Raw genomic sequence first — 23,211 nt, forward strand, 5'->3', positions numbered from 1 at the left:
CTTTCAGGTGCTTATTAGAATGAAGTCCTAGATGTAATCATGTATAGTAAATCTATTTTGTTGCAGAATAAAGGCACTTAAAGATACAATTGTGTTATGCTCAAGTATATAAAAAATGCATGCCAGTTTTGCTCTCAGACACACACTTACAACTCTCAGTTGCCAGTAGAAGTTGTGTATGAACCCCAGATGGCTGGATTTGACTTAAAGAGTAGAGTGTCATATTTGCACAAGGTAAACAGTATTTGACATTAACATCCATGCTCAAAGGGTCCCTTTAAAAACTAAAATGTGCGTGGCTCTTAAAGCTTCTCAGGCATCAGTGCCACGAGCACTCCTCATCAGGATGAGTTCTGAGTGGCGGCCACATGGCAGGTGTATGTGCTGAAGAAGTAGTCAGTTTAAAACCCCATTGAGCTGCCATTCATGACAAATCTCATGAAGGAACTTGAGGATCCTGCCACTGCTGTGTATCTGGTTTCTGCACCATCTTTTAACTATTACAGGTGATTGCGCTAAATTAAAATGATAGAAATAAGACAAATAGCCCCAAAATTGATTATAATAATTGTGTCTAAGATTAGACACTTAAATCCATATTTAGGCACCTAATTAACAGTGGTCTTATTTTTATTCATTATAAACTTCAGTGGAAGCTGTAAGTACTGAGCCACTTTTATTTACTTGCTTAAGTATTAACTTAGGTGCTTGTTATAGAATTCAAGTCTGAAAATTTTAGCTTTCACTCATTTTAAAAATATTAATAAACTAAGTATTCATGGGGTAGATCCTCAGCTGGAGTATGTTGTCACAGTTCTGTTAATGTCAATAGAGCTATGACAATTTATACTCAGTGAGGATCTGCCCCTATATGGGTTGAAGACAACATTGGCTTGAGGTCAGTTTGAATAATTGTTCTTTGTTTAATTTTTGACAGGTTACCCATGTAACTGGGCTTAAACTTGAATTAGGAAAATCATACTTACTGGAATGGAATCAAGAGTTAAATAACAATGAAAAATTTAATTGTCACCCTAGCCCCAGCGCAACACAACAGAATTGTGAAGCCTTGAACTGTATCTGGAAGGTGAGGAAAAATGATTTCTCTAACAGGGAACAAGAGTAAAAAATTAAGAAACTTTTATCTTTTTCCTTATGGTTTGCTGTGATGAAAAAGATGGATCAAGGCAATTTCAGAAGGGAATTAGTCTGACAATTTTCTCCTTTTACAAGACTTCTTTAAAACAAGGGGCCACATTGTCAGCTGGTGCGTGATATCATAGCACTGTTAACTTCAATGGAACCAGGACAGTTTGGAACAGCTGGGATTTGACCAACATATATTAAAAATAGAAGAAGATGTGGTATTCTTAAAAGACAGGGACAAATAATGCTTATAATTATGCAGAATAGATAGGACTTTATAAAAGCTTCCACATACAGCTCTTCCCCTGCACTTCAGCTCAGAGTGCCTTTTGCAGGTCAATCTGCCTTTGTCAGCAATAAAACAGGTTCTAATGAAAAATTAGCTCTACTGGAACATGAGATCTGAAGAAACCCTTGAACTTTAAGGAAGTTTTCATCCAGTTTTTAATTTAATGAATTGAATATCTCTTTGTAAAATAGATCCAGACAGGAACAGCTGATATGAAGTTCTTCAAACTTGGGTGACTTTCTTTTCTGGATCTAAATCTATGCTTTAAAACTTGGATGCATCTCTGGCTCTGAAGTCTAATATTCACTGCAAGCCACTCCTGAGAACATAACAGCCATGATGGCTGATGTGTTTACCTCCACTCACACTGGATACTTGTAATACAGCATCACTATGTGAAATGCTTTGGGATGATGAACATTTGAAAAGGCCTGTCTGTCTCTGTGTAAAATGAAATTTTATTCCTGTTCTGAGCTGGGACTTTTTTTAAAAAATAGAGACTCTTAATCTTATCAAATTGTGCATTGTGCAGTTGAATAAATCTCCACTGGGAATTGGGATGTGCCCAGCAAACTTATTTTCACTTGAGAACAACTAGACAAGAGTTTGAAGCTAGGTACCCAGAGGTGAAAGTTTACTGCATTAAGCCACATCAACAGATGCAACCACAGACTGATTATTTTTGGATGTTCATTTTCAGTTAGAGCAGGGACCTGGAAGTCATTTGCTGTCAGTTCTCAGACAATAGCTAGCCTATAACCCTGGATGGGAATTTTAAACATTATTCTAGAGAATAATAATAAGAATTAATTAATAATAAAAGCCTTCAGGGAGCAGCCACCCTGATATGCCTCTGAAGACCAAAAGAAGACGGCAGAGACACTTGAAGATGTCCTCTTGAAGACATCCAATAGTAAGGATAGAGATCCCAGCACCATGTGGAGGAATGGTGTGTCAATTGTATGAACAGCAGCTGCCCAAGACTGCATATTTTTGTGGAATTAGGCTGAAATTGAAAGGGTGAGGTAGAACCATCCCCTCTTAATTTTGAATGGATTTGGGTTTCTATCTAAATTGTTCATACAACTTTGCCTGAACAGTATGAATGCATTTTTAATAGATGCAATATGCTATAGAGTTGAAAGGATTGATCGCTTCCTCTTTGCCGAACACTCTAGTAACATTAACCTTTTCAAGGAGCTCGAAATGAAATAGTTTCATGTTAAAAATAGGAGTCTTGTGGAATTCTCTTTTAATAAGGTTTAAAATTCAGGTTCCCAAATACTATTTACTGATCTACAATATATTTGAATTTTCAGCCTGTCTCCACTGGTAATGGTCCATCCTGTTACTACCCTTCTGACTATGGTTATTCTGTCAGTCAAATTACATACACCTCTTCAGGTTTATCAGTGAACCTCAACAGAAATGGTAATTACGCTAACCGTGCTAAGGATTCTACTACTCCTATCAATATACTTCGCTTGGATGTGAAATATCATGACAACAATATGCTGCAATTTAAGGTAAATTCATTCTGAAATTGTTGTGAACTGAGATTTTCCATTGGTTAAGTTTTTTTTTCTTATATAAATTATCTTTTTTTAAAATCAGTTGTCTGCTTTTTGTACATTGGTTGACTACCCTGACTTTTCCACCTGATGAGGTAGGTTTCTTCATTTAGCTAAATAGCTGTTATTTGGGTTTAAGCCAAATCCTCTCCTCACAAGAACTTATGTCCTAGTTCTTGTAACTTAATCATATGTAATAGTGTATAAGCACCCAAACAACCAATCAGAATTTGGGGAATCTTGAGGAACTTTATCATTGGGATGTAAGTATTATGCATTAACAGTAAGTATTACTGTAGTTATGATAACTTTTGTGCTAATGACACTTATAAAACTATATTCTAAAAATAACGTTAATCGGTTATTAAAGTGATCATATTGCATAATTGAATTCACCTACTAAGACAAACTATAGAATAAAGGGAACATAGACTTGGTATGTAAGCATAGCAAAAAACATAAAGCATTAACAAAAAACGTATAAAGGTGGCTTAAAAAGTGTGAAAAAGTGAAAATCCTCTTTATTATGTATAAAAATAAATTCGGGGCCACATTAACCAACAGTAATCTCTTGAACAAAACAAAAGATTCTTCAACCTTCATTGCTTCTTATATACCAGTCCATATATCTATTATTTGAATTATAATGATATAACTAAGAAAACTGATAGTGAAAGAGAATGCCTTTCCCAACACACTCACACTACAATTCTTTATCTGTTTTAGCTAAATGTTTGTTCAAGTCTTTTAACTATATTGGTTGCATTTGGAAAAGTTTGTGAGAAATCTTCCTCTGTTTAAGGTTCTACCAGTCTGAGAGGTGTACCCTGTAATTAATATGGGGAATAGTGATTGAACTTGTAATATTTCTAAAAAGCGATTGAACTTTTAAGTGTCATCAATGTATGGATCGTTTGAATATTTTATATGCACTCAAGTGAACTGATTTCTGCTTCATAGATTTATGATTACAACAATAAAAGATATGAGGTTCCAGTACCACTACATGTCCCTAGCAGTCCTACAAGTACATATGAGAATAGACTCTATGAAGTAGCGATTCAGAACAATCCATTCGGCATCCAGATTCGACGCAAAAGCACAGGGACAGTTATGTAAGTGAATCCTTTTCTTTCTTTTTTTTTGCTCTAGGTAACATTTTTTATTTTAGGTTGAGTCAAACCATGTTAGCTTCCACTGTATTGTGCTAGGTGTATTACCTCTTGTTTTCTCCCCCTAGTGGTAGCAGTCAGACAATGACAGCCCCTCCTTTTGGGATATGCCTAACTATTGACCACTTGCCTCAGTTAATAGCCTAATAGACTGAATGTTAATGGACTGAACTTCTTAGGGCTAATAGCATTGAGGAACATCTCTTTTCCTCACCAAATGGCCAAGAAGTTTCCCTTATCACCTCACATAATTGGCTGTTGTAAGTTTTAGATCTCGTGGTAGAGTGACTCTAATGACAGTATCTTATTTCCCTCTGCAATCCCATGTTTCAATTGAATAGAATAATTAGCAGTTTGCTTTTGTCTTTGGCATGGGTAATTGTTGGTTATGACAAAAGATGTTCAGCAAATCTTATTGCTTGCCTGGTGCTGTGATTTACTTTTCCCCTTAGCATCAAGGTTGTGATTGTAAGATATTTTTACTTGCAACTTTCATCTCTTGGTATGAGTTATGATTGATTGATTTTTGTTTGTTCTGTTTCTTTTTGTAAATGGACACCCTTTTGCTTACTTTTGTTGGTGCTAGGGGTTTTGTTTGTTTGGGTTTTAAGCAATATGGTTCTTCAGTAGGTGTCCCCCCACATCCCCTTTCCTCCAAGACTGAAACTTTCAGAACAAAGGGCAAGTGGCCCTGACAGCAGTGGTCAAAATTGCCTCTTTCAATCAGTGCACTTTCTGCCTTTCTATCTGTTTGTCTGCATGTTAATACCAGTCAATAGGGTATTTTAACTTCTCCCAGGGAATTTGGTGTAGTTTCTCAGCACCTGCAGCAGTTGGGAAATGGGAAGATATCTGTCCATTAAAAAGGCATCTACCTAAACATAGGCCAGAACTGATAGGGATTGGACAGTGGAAAGACCAGACCCCATCTTTCCAAATGGGAAGGGGATGGTGACTGTTCCAGGTAGCCCTGATCAGTAGGTGTCGTTGTTTTGTGGGCCTTGTCACTTGCAAGGTCTTCAGACAGAACATAAAATTTGCCTGAATTTCCCAGATGTGAAAGAAAGTTGAAGTAGCCTTTTGAGACCATCTAAGTGTAACCCTTCTGCCCGTCAGAGTTGGCAGCAACAAGGGCCGGGTTCAATATCTAGGGGTTCCATTCCAATAACACAATGCAAACCGGCTCGAGCCCCCACCCAGTGACCTGGGACCAATATATACCACCCCCGCTGGGCGCCTCCAAGAGGCAATACTTCCCCTCTCGCAAGCACATAGTCTGAGTGTAGCAAAAGTCTTTTAATAACAGAGAGAAACAATGTGGCATTATGTTGGGGAAACACCACCAACAGGATTCATAACACAACCCATGAGCAAAAAACCCACCCCAGGCAAATTGGGGGCATGCCCTTTTCCCTTTGGTTCTTGAATCCAGCAACCCCAAATCACCCAAAGTCCCAAAAGTCCAATGCCCCAAAAGTCTCTGTCCCTGGTCAGGGCAGCCCCAGAGTTCGAAAGTTTATCTGCGGAGCTTTACCTCCCAACCTGGGTGGAAATGGGACAGGGGTAAGAGGCACCTTACGTGATCTGAAGCTGACCGCCCCATAGCTCCATAGCGGCGCTCCACTCCGCCAGCCGCCCCACAAACTCCTTCGCTCAGCTGCGCTCCGCTCCGCTAGCCGCCCCACGAACTCCTTCGCTTAGCTGCACTCCGCTCCGCTCCGTCAGCCGCCCCACGAACTCCTTCACTCAGCTCCACGGCCCACAAGCAGCTCCTGCCATCCACACACTGCGCCGCGTCGAACTGCTTCACCAGCCGTCCCGCAAACTGCTCCACAATATATCTTCAGGCTCCCCCACTACTTAACACAACACTCAGTGATTTCAGCTCTTAGGTGAATTCAGCTTATAATAGGGGAGCCGCAGTGCTGGTGCACTGTCAGCCCAAAGTGAGCTCAGCAGCCTATAACTAGACTTCTAATGAAATCAAAATTAGCTCTGATATTCTACAATGGAGAGAGGAGGAAGTGCAATTAGCATGTAAGGCCCTCACCAGGGGGCCCATGCCACCAAGTATTAATACTTGTCCCCAGCCTCTCTCCATTCACACAGTTTTGGAACCCATGACCCTTGCCTAGCGAGTGCTACTTAGTTGATGGTGAATCCCTCCATCATAACAAAAGGCCACGTACAGTTCCAAGCACAGTTCCCATAATCAGGGTAATAACAATTTATTCTTCCTGCCTCAATAACAGAGACACTGGGGATCCCACAGCAGCCAAAGTGACCATTTGGGCAGCTATGGTCTCATTCTAGGCGTGGTGGGTGTGCCTATGCAAATGAGATCGGCCCCTGACGTTCTTTTCCACAACTTGCCACACCTCACCACCAGATGTCAGGGTGGAGCTCATCCTGACACTGCTTACATCCTCCCCCCAGCCGAGACTTTGTCGTCCCGACAAATCACACTCCCTTTATACCAACTCATTGGTTTCCTCCAAAGGGCCTCAGGAAGCCCACTTTAGCTTCCACAAGCCTGTGTGCTAAATGTATTGGCTCCTCACTAGTCAACCCAGGTGCATCATAAGTTAACCGTTTCACTGGTCTTATCACCCTGTCACGTCTATTGAGAATCTCTGTTGCCGAGGTAGGGGGAACATCCTCTTGAGTGACGGATGGAGAGGCTTCCCTGGAGGGTCCCTCGGCTACTGGCGTAGGCCCCTGCACTCCTAGTTCTAACGCTGGAGGGTCCAAGGTGCCCAGGACATCCTCTACCTGTCTGTCCCCATTGTCCAATAACCTGTGTGTGTCATCACAGGGGGGTCTCATCAGCAGCACCGGGGTATCAGAAAGGGGCCTAAATAGTTCCGCCATTGGGTTTAGGGCGGAAGAGGGAAAACTCTCGTTTGGTTCAGCTGATCGAGACTGAAATCTTGTCTCCATCCCAGGATACACCAGGGTTGTGTCTTCCTCCTCAGACTCACTCTCAGATGTGCAGAATAGGGGTAAGTTAGCTGCAGGGGGCCCACTATCTGTGTTGGATGGCGGCTTTGGTCTAGCACCTCTGTTCTGCCCGGCGGCCCTGCTGTGGCCCATCTCACAAGGGGTGCTTACCAATTCCCCCACAGGGAGCAAAAGGTTTCTATGCACCGTCTTTATTTGCCCTGGACCGTCTTCAGGTTTGATCTTGTAGACCGGCAGATCTTCCAGCTTTTCCATCACCAGGTAAGGTATTGCCTTCCATCTGTCAGCTATCTTGTGTTTGCCAGCAATACCCAAATTTCGCAGCAGGACTCTGTCCCCCGGCTGGAGCTCCTGCGAACGCACTCTAGCATCATATCGATGTTTGTTGCAGTCTGCGTTCTTCCGAGCCGCAGCGGTAGCTAAGCGATAAGCATCCCGCAGCTTTTCTCTTAGTCGGGATACATATTGCTGATGAGTTTCATAGCTATCTCCATCCTCTGATACACCAAAGCACAAGTCTATGGGTAATCTTGGTTCTCACCCAAACATCAAGAGATATGGGGTGACTCCCGTAGCATCGTTCTTTGTGGCATTGTAGGCATGCACCAGAAATGCGACATGCTGGCTCCAGGTTGCCTTCTGCTCTGGTCGCAAAGTTCCCAACATATCTAATAGGGTTCGATTGAACCTCTCTGGCTGAGGATCACCTTGGGGGTGATAAGGCGTTGTCCTAGACTTTTTAATTCCTGCTATCTTCAGCACCTCCTTCAGAAGGTGACTCTCAAAATCCCACCCCTGATCAGAGTGTATCCGAGCCGGGAATCCATAGACTGAGAAATATTTTGTCCCACAATACTCGAGCAACGGTGGTGGCCCTCTGATCACGTGTGGGATATGCTTGTGCATACCGTGTAAAATGGTCAGTCACTACTAGAATGTTTCCAACATTCCTCTTGTCTACCTCTACAGACAAGAAATCAATGCATACCAACTCCAAAGGTTTGTTGCTGGTGATGTTCTTGAGATATGCAGCCCTCGTGGGCAGAGTTTTCCTTTGAACACATCGAGCGCAAGTCTCACATTTCCTGCGAACATCTTCAGCCATTCGAGGCCAATAGAACCTACTACGAATAAGTTCCAGGGTCCTCTCCATCCCTAAATGCCCAAAGTCATCATGCAGGGCCCTCATGGCCAGGGCTCTGTACTTTTTTGGCAGTACTAGTTGTGCTCGTTGTTTTTGTAAAGGGTCAGTGGTCATTCGGTGTAGCACTCCCTGAATCAGTTTTAGTTTGGTCCATTCTCTCAATAGTAGTTTACCCTCCGGGTTAGGTGGGACAACCGCAGCTGGGCTTCGCCCCTCCCTTTTGGCAAGTAGTGTATCACGAATGTCAATATCTTGCCGCTGGGCTTCTTGCCAGTCAGCCGCATTGAGCATGGGCAAAGGAGATTGGTCTAATGCAATATAGTTCACCGAAGCAGAAGGCATGCATTCAGGGGGCAGGCCCAAAGCTTCTGCAACACATCCCTGAAAGCCCTCACGGGCCTCTGGCTCTCGGCGACTCACACTGCAAATAGCTCTCACTCCATCTGTGGGTATCACAGCAACTTCTGGAGCCTGCGGACGCCTGGACAATGCATCTGCATCTACATTGCTTCTCCCTGATCGGTACTGAATGCTGAACTCATAGCTAGCCAAGGCGGCCACCCATCTCTGCCCTGTAGCATCCAGCTTAGCACTTGTTAACACATAAGTCAGTGGATTGTTGTCTGTCCACACCTGGAACTGAGCACCATACAAGTAGTCTCGAAATTTCTCAGTGATGGCCCATTTCAAGGCCAAAAATTCCAGCTTGTGGGTGGGATAGCGAGTTTCACTATCAGACAATCCTCGGCTGGCAAAGGCTACAGGTTTACATTTGCCTTCCACTTCCTGGTACAGGACTGCTCCCAGACCCTCCAAACTGGCATCAGTATGCAGGATAAATGGTTTGCTTGGGTCAGCAAAAACTAGGACTGGAGCATGAGTTAGGCAAGTAATGATTTCTCGAAAAGCCCTTTCACATCTCTCATCCCACCGTGGCCCAAATGGTGCAAAGGGGCCATTGTGTCTCTGCACAGGAGGCTTTGGGGACCTCCCCTTATTCTTGGACTTAGATTTGTTCTTGCTGGACTGATGTCCCCTGGTAAGATCATTCAGAGGCTTTACAATCGTAGCATAGTTTTTCACAAATCTGCGGTAGTAGCCACTAAATCCAAGGAAGGTCTTGAGTTCTCTGTAGTTACTTGGACGTGGCCATGTAGTGAGTGCTTCTATTTTATCAGGATCAGTACTCACACCTTTTTGGGACACAATGTGACCCACATACTTCACTGAGGTTCTGCAGAACTGGCATTTGTCAATTGAAAGCTTCAGACCATAATCCTCCAACCTATCAAGCACTTTAAGAAGTCTTTCTTCATGCTCCTCTAAGGTTCTTCCAAGCACAATCAGGTCATCCAAATAAACTAACACTTGCAGTAAATTCATGTCTCCCACAACTTTCTCCATGAGACGTTGAAAGGTGGCAGGTGCTCCAGAAATCCCTTGGGGCATGCGTTCGAACTGATAAAACCCTAATGGGCAGATGAAGGCTGTCTTCTCCTTATCTTCTTCTCCCAGAGGGATCTGGTAGTATCCACTTCGAAGATCCAACACAGAGAACCACTGGCTTCCCAGCAAACAGTCTAAGGCGTCTTGCACTCGAGGCATAGTGTACTGGTCGACCACAGTACGGCTGTTTAGGGTGCGGTAGTCAATACACATCCGGATTTTCCCATTCTTTTTGCGGACTACCACAATGGGTGAGGCGTATGGGCTGCGGGACTCTGTAATGATGCCATTCGCAGCCAGCTCCTGAAGATGATGTCGCACATCTTCCATCTCAGAGAGAGCAATCTTCCTAGATCTCTCCCTGAAAGGTCGAGAGTCATGTAGTCTGATATTGTGCTCTACTCCTTTTGCACATCCCACATCCCACTCATGCAGTGAGAACACCTTGGATCTTTCACAAAGTTTCTTCCTCAGGCGATCTTTCCAGTCCTCGGACACTGGTGAATCTCCAAAGTCAAACTTTGCTGGGTCTATTGTCGGAACTTGAGTTTCACACTGGGGTTTTACAATCGACTCAGGCTCAAAGAGGTCTGCTATCTTTTGTCCTTGCTTCACAAAAATATCACGACTCGTTTCATTAGCAATCGGTATAGTCACCCTTTCCTGGGCTTCAGCAGGTAGGGTTATGACTCCACTGGGGACCAGCACTCCTTCAGGGAGCTCTCCTCCCATCGGCTGCTCTATCATTGCTAACGTGCCTATGCAAATGAGATCGGCCCCTGAAGTTCTTTTCCACAACTTGCCACACCTCACCACCAGATGTCAGGGTGGAGCTCATCCTGACACTGCTTACATCAGCATTCCCACTTTTTACAACAGCAGGACTTCCTGCCCTAGGGTTAGGAGTTATTACTTGTCCTGTACATGTTGACCTGATACTATTCCAATATCTAGCCAGTCAGTGTAATCATTTGAGTGTGTGCTCTTTCATCATATGTGCTAGATGGAAATACCAAAAATGTTGGCTTATATCTGAGTAAATTGCCTTATTCTAAAGTACCACATCTTCTGGTGAAAATTTTGTTTGTTTGTTATATGTTGCTTTTTTATGTTTAAAACACAACATAAGAGGCTAATTAATTAAGATGAACTATTATCAGAAGGAGAAAAAACTTTTGTAATGATAATCAAGATGGCCCGTTTAGTCAGTTGACAAGAAGGTATGAGGATACTTAACGTGGGGAAATAGATTTGATATGTATAATGACCCAGCCACTCCCAGTCTCTATTCAAACCGAAGTTAATGGTATCTAGTTTTTTTTCTCCTGCTGATAATAGCGCATCTTAATTAATTAGCCTCTTACTCCACCTTTTCATGTTCTCTGTATGTGTGTATATATATATCTTCTTACTATATGTTCCATTCTATGCAGCCAATGAAGTGGGTTTTAGCCCATGAAAGCTTATGCTCAAATAAATTTGTTAGTCGCTAAGGTGCCACAAGTACTCCTGTTCTTTTTGTGGATACAGACTAACATGCTGCTACTCTGAAACATTAAATCTTTTGAATTACGGGTGCTGATACAGCTGTTCAAAGCTGATACACACTCAAATGGAGAGACCTTACACCTGAGACTAAGACAGACCTAGAAGTGTAAGCACTGAGAAGAGAGGAGAGGAGATGTTTTCTATGTAATGTTGCTTCTAGAGCTGTTTTCTGGAAGATGCGCATAAATGCGATAACTAAGGACTTAGTCTAATGCTGTATAAGTGTAATGGGGTACACTGGAACTTTATGGCAGGGGAGGGTAACCCTCTTGGTCCACTACCCCGTTCAACAGTCTTTTCCCCCCAGGATCGTACCTGGGGGACAGGGGTTTACCTTTAGTGGGCAAAGGGAGGAAAACGTATCAGGAAGGTGCCAGGGATTGTGGAAAGCAACCGCAAACAGCTGCCTCTGTTCATGGTCTGAAGCTGGCATTCCAAAATGAAGAAGTGGGTTTCTGATCCCCTCCTTAACACTGAAGAATGTCTTGGGGTTTGCTGTTTGCGACTGTCGTTCAGACTCTGGCAGGGTTCTGGGAAGAGGGTACAGTACATATCAGACAGAGACTCTCCTCCTTGTTCCTAGCTGTTGCATTATATTAAAGACAGAGGAAAATACCTAAATATACGATTTTCATGTAAAAATTTTCCATTGTTGCTACAGGGTGAAATATGTTTAAAAAGGGGAACAAAGAGGACCCTGGGAATTATAGCCAAGTCAGCCTAACTTCAATGCTAGAAACAAACTGACACAAATTATTAAACAATCAGTTTGTAAGCACCTAGAGGATAATAGGTTTATAAGGAATAACCAGCAAGGATTTTTCAAGAACAGATCATGCTAAACCAAGCTAATTTCCTTCTTTTACTGGAAAAATGGCATAGTGGATATAGGGGAATCAATAGACATGGCATATCTTGACTTTTAGTAGGGTTTTGACAGTCCCACATGACAGTCTCTTGAGCAAACTAGGGAAATGCAGTCTAGATGAAATTATTATCAAGTGGGGTGCACAACCAGTTGAAAGACCGTATTCAAAGAGTAGTTATCAATGGTTTGCTGTCAAACTGGGAGGCCATATCCACTGGGGTCCCACAGGGGTCAGTCCTGGATCTGGTAGTAGTCAATATTTCTATTAATGACTTGTATAATGGAGTAGAGCATGTACTCATAAAATTTGCAGATGACACCAAGCTGGGAGGGGTTGCAAGCACTTTGGAGGACAGAACTAAAATTCAAAACAATCTTGACAAAATGAACTGGTCTGAAATCAACAAGACAAAATTCAATAAAGATAGGTGCAAAGTACTTTATTTAGGAAAGATAAAATCAAATGCCGAACTCTTAAATGGGGATAACTGACTAGGCAGTAGTATTGCAGAAAAAATCTGGGGTTATGGTGGGCCACAAATTGAATGTGATTCAACAATGTGATGCAGTTGTGAAAATGGCTTATGTATTTTGTAATACAATTTGTTCTTTTAAGGTACTTAAAATTGAATTGTAGTGAATGCTTGGCCAACCAGAAAAAAACCCATTCATACCATTCCCTAACCATTCGCTCTCCTGGAACTGCATAATTATTCAGAAGATCTATTATCAGATCATAATCAGATTAACAACAAAGAATGAATTGAATTACACTTCATTTGCAATGAATGAGATTCAAAAGTAGATTTTCAGCACCGGGCAAAAATCTGATATAAACAATAATGACATCTCCTTGTTGACTAAATCACATGTGGCACCAGGGTTGGACTGTAGAGGGGGCAGATGGGGAAGCTGATCATATTGTTTCAAGCAGCTCCAGCAAAATAAGCTCTGCCATACATGTTGACAAAATGAGAGGCTACTTACAATAAATAGTTGAAACACCTCACTGAAATCGATGGCCTCTCAGAGCTGTTGTTTCAGGCTTTTTGCAAATTTTCGTACGCATCTCTGCATCAGTTACATTTGGTTCACATTTTTAATGTGTTCTTTGCAACTGTAACAGTAAGAGACATCCTTTTTTTGTAAAAGAAAGGTGTGTTACTGGAGGACAGGATGGAAACTTCAGTACAGTATAGCGCAGTATATGGACATGTACTAGCTGTTTCTGAGCCCTGCATAGCACTGAAAACCTCTATTCCGCAATATTCTCTCTTTATTCTTTCCACCCTTTACTGATGATAATGGGATAATTCTCATTCTCTTTCAGTTGGGATTCTCAGGTACCTGGCTTCACCTTTAGCGACATGTTTATTCAGATTTCTACCCGTCTGCCATCAGAGTATATCTATGGACTTGGTGAAAATGAACACCCTATGTTTCGGCGTGATATGAACTGGAACACCTGGGGAATGTTCGCTAAAGACCAGCCCCCTGGTGTAAGTAGAAACAGATTTTGTTTTTTCTCTAAGTAGCTTTGCTTTCTTTGCTTTATATGCCTCTGGGTCTATGTAGCTTGCTATTCACTTAAACTGAATCAAGGCAGACACTTTTTGAGAATTTAATGTACAATCCACTGAATTCTGTCTGGGGGTGGTGGGCTCATTTTGGCTATGGCTTGTAGGACAGATCCACAGATGTGAATGAGCTTCGACCATACAGAAACTGAGGAGGGGGCAAACGTGGCATTACACTACATTTGTGTTCCCCTGGCTTGGCGGGGAAAGACAAAAGGTGTGACTAAATATGCAGGCAGGCCCAGCATTGAGATCCCATATAGCCCTGTCAGTCCTGATTTGCAGACTTCATATCTCAGTCGTAGGCCTTTGAGTTGAGAGAGACCAGTATTAGTGCTCATCCAAAGGTCATTGAAGTCAATGTAAAAGTCCCGTTGGACACTAGATCAGGCCCAGGAAGTACTGTAGTTTATGATGTGGAAAAATGTGTTTCAGGGAATAGCTTATGGCCATCTCTAATCCTGTCTTTTTAGTTATGATCAAAGACCCTGATTGGAACTCAAGTCTTGATGCAGACCTGAACAGTGGCAAATGCATCATATGCAATAGTACATATGGTGATGTGAGGTTTTCAACCCCTATAAAGTGAACAATGAAAGTGGTAGCATATTTTTCTCAGAGCTGTCCACAGAATGGATATTTTGGTTCCCTTGCAGTTCTGAAAAAATCAGAAAAAAATTGTTTCAGGTAGAACTTAAAATTTTTTTAAAATTTCAGCGAGTCTAAAATTGTGGGGTTTTTTTTTTTTTTTACTTTGGGTCAAACTAAATGTTTCGTTGAGCTGAAACAAAACTTCAGTTTGCTGAAGATTTTCTTTTACATTTTTTAAAAATAAAGTGAAAGAAAGTTACGAAACAAAAGTGTTGTAGACTGAAAAATCAAAAGGTTTTGTTTCAAAATTTTGAAACACATATTTCAATTTTTTAAAATTAAAACAATTCAGTGAAACTGACATGAATCTGTGAAACTTTTTGGTTTGCTGAATCTGCATTTCCCTCCCCACCCATCAGCCAAAAATTATAATCTACCTTCAATTGCTCTGTAGCATTTCTTTCCTATATATGCTGCTTCTCCACAACTCCAGTCACCACATTTATAGTCCCCTAATCATTACAGTTTCAGCTATAATGCCTTTCAAATAAGAGAGTCACCAATGTGGATACTGATTACAGAACAAAACTGCTTGAAAATAGGAATGCTTTGTACTGGGAAAGGTGTTTCATGTTATCAATAGTTATTCAGGGATCTACAGTAGTCCAATTTTTTTTTTTTACTCGATTGCTCTCAAACATTGAGTACAAAAGTGTCAAACTGTTGAAAATAATCTTTCTGTAGGAAACTTAAATATTTACCTCAGTCTGTTTTAGAAGTGTGTGTAGGCAGAGGAAGAGATTCTCTGATAATTCTTTTGACCTTATTTGTCCAATCATATATTATGATCACTATAAATAAATGGAAAATATATGAATATTTTGGGTATTTCTATAGTAGAAAATTCAATTATTTTTATTTATTTTGCAGTACAAACTTAACTCTTATGGTGTCCATCCTTTTTACATGGGCTTAGAAAATGATGGAAATGCTCATGGAGTCCTCTTGCTTAACAGCAATGCAATGGGTAAAAAAAAAAAAATCACAATTTTTTTTATTCCTGAAGTGTTTTCATATATTGTGTCCTTTTCCTTAAAGAGTGGATTATCTAAACATTCTCTTTTTGCTTTCACTTTCTGGGTTTTCAGATGTCACATTCCAGCCAACTCCTGCTCTGACATATCGCACTATCGGAGGAATTCTGGACTTTTACATGGTGTTGGGCCCAACGCCAGAGCTTGTTGTTCAGGAATACACTGCAGTAGGATTGATATGATGTCACAATTAATTACATTTTTTGGTCTTGATATCTTTTATCATCAGATTTCAATACTATATTTACCCCTATTTTGTTGTTAGCTGATTGGACGACCGGTCATGCCACCGTACTGGGCTTTGGGATTCCAGTTATGCCGTTATGGATACAAAAATGACATAGAAGTCTCTGACCTGTACGAAGCAATGAAGGCAGCTCGGATACCTTATGTATGTTATTCCAATTAAATTAGAGTTCAAACAGTAGCATACACTTTTTCAGACTGTCCCCTGATAAAAAGGAGAATAAAAACAGCCACTGTAGAATAGAAACTAGTGTATGCACTAAACTGTAATTAAACTTCTTTGTTTACTCTGAGTGAAATAACAATAGTGCTCTTTTTTCTTTTTATTAGCTAGACCTTATTAGTTGGAACTATTTTGTACTATCGTATTTCATATTTTAAAATCTTATTAGCTTATATAAGGCATGGTTGCAATTAGGAAGCTGACATAATTCAAATGTCTGTATATTCCTGAAATATGGATACACATTGCACCCGCTTTGAGATCAGTCCTACGTTCCCTGTGCTCTTAAAAGTCTTATTGAGTTAGTGGGAGTAACAGAGGTGCAAGGAATACAGGACTGGGTTCATGGTGCAGACAACTGGGGCACTGGCTAGATTTAGCCTTTTGAAGGCAGGATCGTCTTGGGCTGGGGAGTGGTGCAGCTGGAGTCCCTGTTAGGAATTTTTGTTAACTCCCTTGGGCTCCACAGATTGAGACTTTGATGCCATTGTGGAAATTATTTTGTACCTCCCACACAGACATGGCTTATAACATTTTTAAAAAATGCTGTGAGACAAACAGCTTTGGTACATAACTTATACCCCAACTCCCTTGCATTTTCTCATATAATTATCATTTGCATTACAGTACCACGTGCAGGCCCCGTCAGAAATGAGGCCTCTTGTTGTGCCTAGGTACAATGGTATAATGTTATAGAAACCAGTAGGAAGGATCAGGAGATGGAGGAGGGAAAATGCAAAAATATTCTGTGTTACATTTTTCTACTCTAAAGTATCATTGAAGGACCGTGGCTGGGCACCCACACAAAGGAATCTTCAGAAGGACTCACCATAATGATCCATCAAGCTGAAGGTGTTTCTTCACTTTATGATGCAGATCAATGCATGACATGGAAGCCTCTCAATATGTGACCCACTGATGTGCATGTCCATTTTCCTCACTATTTCATGGCATTGACACCTACCTACCCACTCACCCACAATAAAAATGGGAAATTATTCTTCTCTAGTGTATAGCAAATTTTTCTAATATATAGCAAACTTCAGAATGAGTTTAGCTGATAAAAGGTCTAATTTCATAGTGATCTTGATTTTTGGAGTGTGTAAGTATGTTCATGTGACATCCTTTGTTTTAAGATACTGCAGCTTCCAATTTTACTTACAGAAAAGCAGCAGCTCTCTTAATTTGACTGTATTGTTATAAATATATACTTAGCAAAAATGATTATCACTTTACATCCATTCTTTTTGTGAACTGCAGGACGTACAATACGCGGATATCGATTACATGGATCGGCAATTGGACTTTACCCTCAGCCCAAACTTCACTGGACTACCAGCTCTGGTTGACAGAATGAAAAAGGAAGGAATGAGATTCATCATTATCCTGGTCAGTGTTGAGATCTCCTTTTTTCCTTTGCCATTGATCACCAAGCTACATACTTCACCTAATACTCTTGATGTGTATTAAATTGTTCTCCATACAAATGTAAAATTGTATTCTCTTTAATTTTAGGATCCAGCCATTTCAGGCAACGAAACCAATTATCTAGCCTACACAAGAGGTGTCCAGGAAGATGTTTTTATTAAATGGCCCAATAGCAGTGAAATTGTATGGGGAAAGGTACTGTTTTTAGATTACTTGATAAAACCAGAGATGTTATTTCCAAATATGAATCATATTAGCATGGTTAAGAGGTGATTTGATCATGGTTTACAAGTACCTACTGGGAAGAGATTTCTGATAGTAAGCAGCTCTTTAATCATCTAGAAAAAAGCATAAAATGATGCAGTAATTGGAAGCTGAAGCTGGACAAATTCAGACTAGAAGTGAGATGCACATTTTCAACAGTGAGGGTAATTAACCAATGGAACAACTTACCATGGGACATGGTGGATTCTCACTTGAAGTCCTGAATTTAAGACCGGATATCTTTGTAAAAGAGATGCTATAGCAGACACAGAAGTTATGGTCTTGATGCAGAAATAATTGGGTGAGATTCTTCAGCCTGTGTTATGCACAAAGTCAGACTAGATGATCATAATGGTCCATTTTGGCCTTAAAACTCTATGAATCTGACCTTGGAAGTAACAAAGCAAAGAGAACAGTAAGCTATTCCATAAGTAGGTGAGAGATCTTATTTTCATTGGTTGCCAGAGTTTTCTTTTAATAAAAGTATTTCTTTTAAAACTAAATTCCGGTAGCAAATTAAATAGAAATTCTCCTACAATAGCCATTTGTATGTCTTGTGCATGTTCATCCCACAGCATAGCTGCAAAAGTAAAGTCCTCTTGGGAAAAGATCTACAAATATTAGCTAAGTTCACTGACTGGATTCTGCTGGTGGAAACCAGCTGCAGGCTTCCAGCAGCAGTATGCCCACTGGAACAAGGTGTCAGCACCTCCGAAGCAGTTGGAGGGCCCATGTAACCAGAAAGTGGATAGGACCATCCAGTGGGAGACTGGGGCCAGGACACCTGAGATGCTTTGATTCAATCAGTAGCGTTGGCGCTGCTATTTAAAGTTGCCCTCCTGTTAGGGAGGTCAGTGGCACTATTACTTGCCCTCTTACAGGGTTAATCATCATCTGGTACAGCTGCAGACAAGAAGCGTGCAAATGTCACACCCATGTATCTGTGACCCAAACTGGTCCCTCCAGCTCTGTGGATAGAGAGCACAGCAGCAGATCTTTCTGGAGGGAAACATGCAAGATATAGGTAATCATGGGGGTCAGTATAGCTGGCTGCTGAAGGGGTAGGCCAAGCAAAGGAGGAAATGGCTGGGTGATGGACAGCGTTCTGTGGATATGTCCCACTCTAAAGCCACAGCAATTTCTTTCCTATTTATAGCTGACTGCCACAATATCAACGTAGGCACTTTTCACTTCCACACTGTGGGATTATCCTACTGACAGTAATTTTCCAGTGCCATTGGCTTATTGAGAAGCCCTTGATCCTGTCAGGGAACTGGAGAGGCAGAGTAGGAAAGCTGGGAAGTAGTATGGAACTATATTGTTTCACAACGATGGCCATGACCTCTGGTGATTTCCCTGGGATCTGCATGGATCTGGTGGGATCTGTGGGCCTAGGTGTGTTTTGGGGCTGAGTCTTTAGTTCTGAAGGGGAGCAAAGTACTTTCCTACATTCTCTGTGAGATTTCCTCTATTGGAGACATCATGGCACTCAGTGTGCCTTGAATGCTGTTTTTTTTATGTATTACCACAATTAAGCCTATGCCATGCGCCATGCAGTGCCATTTATATATTAGAGAGCCTAAGGGCTCGTCTCTAATAAACAAAACAGAAATAGCTCCATGTTCTAAGGAAGTCCAAATCTTCAGTGGTGGAAACAGAGCACAGAACACAATTCCTGTTAATTATATACCGTACTATGTTTGAGCTTGGTTCAAATGAGGTTCATGTTTTTCTGATGACAAATGGTGCGTCATTTGCAGCAGAACAATGAAAAAGTGAATCTGGTTATCCATCAGCTTTAGGGATGGTCTGCATGGAAAGGGTCATGTGTGGTGGGACATGGTCTCCATGAAAGCAATAGAGATGAAGGGAGGATCAGGAAATCTTGTAGAGTGTGATCAGGGTATTTCTTTTGAGCAACAGCTGCTTTGTTTTTTAGAATTCCATCATAGTGCCTAAAACATAGTGTCTGTCATAAATTTTGTATCAGCCTGTGTAACTTAGAAGGATTGTTTTTTAAAATATCCTTCCTCTCATTAGGTTTGGCCAGATTTTCCCAACGTAGTTGTTAATGAATCACTAGACTGGGATACTCAAGTGCAGGTAAGTGTATTGCATTTCTATAATGATGTATTTTGATTGCTTAATTACATCTATTGGCAAAAAGAGGGGGGTATCAAGTTATTCAAGGAAAGTAGCAAAGCAGTTATCAAATGTAATCTATTTTAACAGATAAGGTAGAGACATAGAAAATGGGTAGCCAAATCTGCTATAGCCTCTAAGAAAAAAACATAAGACCATCTGGAGCCTTTTACAAGCTCCCGAACATTTTAAAGTTAGCAATGCTTCTTGTTCTAATGAGAATCTTTGTCATGCATTGTAAAAGGGATTCGTGTTGTGTCACTTTATTTCTTTCAGAGTAACAGCCGTGTTAGTCTGTATTCGCAAAAAGAAAAGGAGTACTTGTGGCACCTTAGAGACTAACCAATTTATTTGAGCATGAGCTTTCGTGAGCTACAGCTCACTTCATCGGATGCATCCGATGAAGTGAGCTGTAGCTCACGAAAGCTCATGCTCAAATAAATTGGTTAGTCTCTAAGGTGCCACAAGTACTCCTTTACTTTATTTCTTGTTTCTTTATACTTCATTGGAAAAAATAAGTGTTTGCCTTGCAAATCTTCATGCAGTTAATAAAATTCAGTGCCCTAATGTGATGTTTGTTTCATTTAAATATTTTATAAAGCTTATCCTACCCCATCATGTGCTTAAGGCTCGACCCTGCGACAACACCCTTAGTTGACTTCAGTAGGAGTTCAGGGCAAACTACTTCTTGTGGGATTTGAACCCAAGCAAAATTAAGATCTACACTCAATTAAGAGTAAAGTGGTGAACTAGTCAAAATATTAAAATTAATATGATAAATGCATATAATTTCAAAGCTCAGACCAACTATTAGCTATGAAGTCTTCCATGTATGTGGCTAGATTATAATCCTCTGTCCTCACATTCATTGAGAACATCATATTTTTCCCTATTCAAGAATAGTCTCACTGAGTTTAAGTTTTGCCTCTCTAGGCAAATTATCTTTCTGAGCCCTAAGTAACCAGTATGATCAGATACAAACTGATAAAAAGGTGTGTGTTATCTAGGGATTAGAGCAGAGGGTAAGAACCTGATTTTCATTTACATTAAGTCTAGTTATGCCATTCTATTTCAGGGGGTTTATACTACTGCCCATCACCATAATATCTGAGCCATTGGTGCTCATTTATGCTCTGGCAACGTAAAGGGGTTTAAAGTGAGTGTACATTTCTGATCTAAGGCCCCTTGTTACAGCTAGAGTATTGTAAAGAAGTCTTCATGTAAATGCAAATGTCAGAACTTTGAGGTTAGTTTCCGGGCTTTGCACTGATTTGGAGTGGTGTTCGTCACAATTCACTCTTGACTTTCTGTGTCTCAGCTTACACATTTGAAAATTCCAGAAGTGGTTAAACTGTACTATGGAATACTGATCCACATTTATTTTTAAAGAAAAACCTAAAATGCATATTGAAATATAAGCTTTCTTATTTTGTTATGTTCCTATTATAACTCAAAAATAACCACACCATTTCTCCAAGTGTTACAACCCATATAAAAGTAAAATCTTTTAGTCCATCAGCATGATAAGCATCACAGAAAATGGCGTTTATAGTTAGAAGTGTTCAAACCATTACCTAGGAAATCAGAAACCATGCAAAATTTGCATGGTTGGAAATCCAGTAATTCCATCTCAATAATACGTATCTTTCTCTCTACGTTGTCTGTTACTTTTACAGCTATATAGAGCTTATGCAGCTTTCCCAGATTTTTTCCGCAACACCACAGCTCAGTGGTGGCAAAGAGAAATAAGAGAATACCACACTAACCCAAATCAACCAGAGAAAAGTGTGAAGTTTGATGGCTTGTGGATTGTAAGTGTATATATTTTCTCTGTTTTATAGCTAGGTTTTTTGTTCATTTTTGTTGTTTACCTTTGGTTTTAATAATTATAGGAAAATCTTGCTGAAGTAAAAAAGTATTTTAAATTACTGAAACTGTTTTTTAGTGTTTCTATGGGTTGGTTCGAAATCTTGAAGAATGTGGAGATGTGCCCAACTCTCAAAGTTCAGAGCCAGTTCTGGATCAAAACTTCCCCGAAGTTTGGCCTGTCCAGATTCGGGGTTTAGGGTTTGTGCATTATAGAGATGGGGCCAAGCAGGATGTTTATATTGCAGGTCTACACTCCCTCCAATTTGGTAGGGCTCATGTCCAGGGTTTTAGTTTGGACCCATTGAAAAATAACATATTGTCTTGATATAACTGTAGCAGATTAGCTCTATAACCTTAGTGGCAGAGCCCAAATTACCATGGAAACCTGCATGTTAATCCCACCTGTAAATTCAGTGGGTTTGCTTACTTGCTGCTGTGTGTTAAGGACAGTGGGTTGGAGAGACTTCTTCAGTTTGTGATGGATCTGCACCTGCCTCTCCCAGCTCCATTACAATGTTCTCTCATGCCATGGTCTGGTGTGGTTGTTGCTTGTGGCATATTGTGCTCTGATATGCAGTAGAATGATCACCCCATCATTGCAGTAGAATGATCACCTCACACAATTATGAAGGCTACACTCTCCCTCAGCATAAGAAATGAAAAATATGGAAGTTTATCTGACTGACTTTTCCCATACTACCTTGTGCTTCAAAGAATTCTTTTATAAATCCAATCATGCCTAACTCCTTTTTACTCCCATTCCTCTCAGAAAGTAAGCATGAAGAAGTTCAGTTGAATTTGTTAGGAATATGTTACTGATGGTCAAAAATTAGCTGTTTTGTTAATAGAACATTATCTGCTGAAGAGCAAGTCCTAACTCTTTTATTATTGATATATTTAATTTCATTACCTAATTAACATTATCTTGATTCCCTCCCCCTCTAAACCACCCCCATGTTTAAAATATGCTTTTAGGATGATTTTTCTTGTAAACACTTGAAGTCTCCCGAACAGTTTGCTACGACTGCCATCTCTGCAGGACAACTGCAGAACTATGCTAGATGGAGTGTTTTGTTTGTTTCTAAAATGGAATAGACATGCAATAGCTATGGGAGATATCTAATGTTAATATATTGTTGTCTCAAAGAAGAGAAGTGCCTAGGCATCCAGTAAAATGTTTGGTATCTTTCAATAATGCCACCCGTGTTTTATTTATTTAACCAGTGGACAACATAATGTAGCAACCAAGGCCACACAAACTATTACACGTTTTGAAGGTCAGAGATGAATAATTTAAAATGAGATCTATGTAAATAATAATTTATCTATGTACAAAACCTCTAATACATAAGAGTTTGTTTAAAAATTAGTCCAGTACCTTCAATAATCACCATGGGCCACATCTCAAAGATCCCATCACAGAATTTGTTATTTCCCTGGAGACTTTCTATACCTGTATCTATGCTTTCATTCTAGGAAGCAGGATATTAAGGAAGTTTCCCAGCAGAGACTCAGTTAATTTATTCAGTTGGCCCTCTGAAAAAGAAAAAGAAACATTTAGGCTGGGATTTCTCAAAATACCTAAGGAAGGTAGGGGTCCAAATTTCAGTGGGATTTGGCCACCCAACTCCA

At 40.6% G+C, this 23,211-nt stretch overlaps 1 protein-coding gene across 2 annotated transcripts in view; it reads left to right on the forward strand.

The window, feature by feature from the left end:
• The window catches only part of SI (sucrase-isomaltase), a 152,656-nt gene that overhangs the window by 56,934 nt on the left and 72,511 nt on the right, over positions 1–23,211 (forward strand). For both annotated transcript variants that reach the window (XM_073359491.2, XM_073359490.2), the window contains exons 25-35: positions 938–1,087; positions 2,755–2,961; positions 3,967–4,121; positions 13,476–13,644; positions 15,244–15,340; positions 15,462–15,574; positions 15,673–15,798; positions 17,137–17,265; positions 17,392–17,499; positions 19,609–19,671; positions 21,387–21,521. In XM_073359491.2, coding sequence (XP_073215592.2) covers positions 938–1,087; positions 2,755–2,961; positions 3,967–4,121; positions 13,476–13,644; positions 15,244–15,340; positions 15,462–15,574; positions 15,673–15,798; positions 17,137–17,265; positions 17,392–17,499; positions 19,609–19,671; positions 21,387–21,521 — 1,452 coding nt within the window. The remainder of the gene's footprint in view (positions 1–937; positions 1,088–2,754; positions 2,962–3,966; positions 4,122–13,475; positions 13,645–15,243; positions 15,341–15,461; positions 15,575–15,672; positions 15,799–17,136; positions 17,266–17,391; positions 17,500–19,608; positions 19,672–21,386; positions 21,522–23,211) is intronic.

This window comes from Lepidochelys kempii, chromosome 9 (genome assembly GCF_965140285.1).
Source record: "Lepidochelys kempii isolate rLepKem1 chromosome 9, rLepKem1.hap1, whole genome shotgun sequence".
NCBI classification, from domain to species: Eukaryota; Metazoa; Chordata; order Testudines; family Cheloniidae; genus Lepidochelys; species Lepidochelys kempii.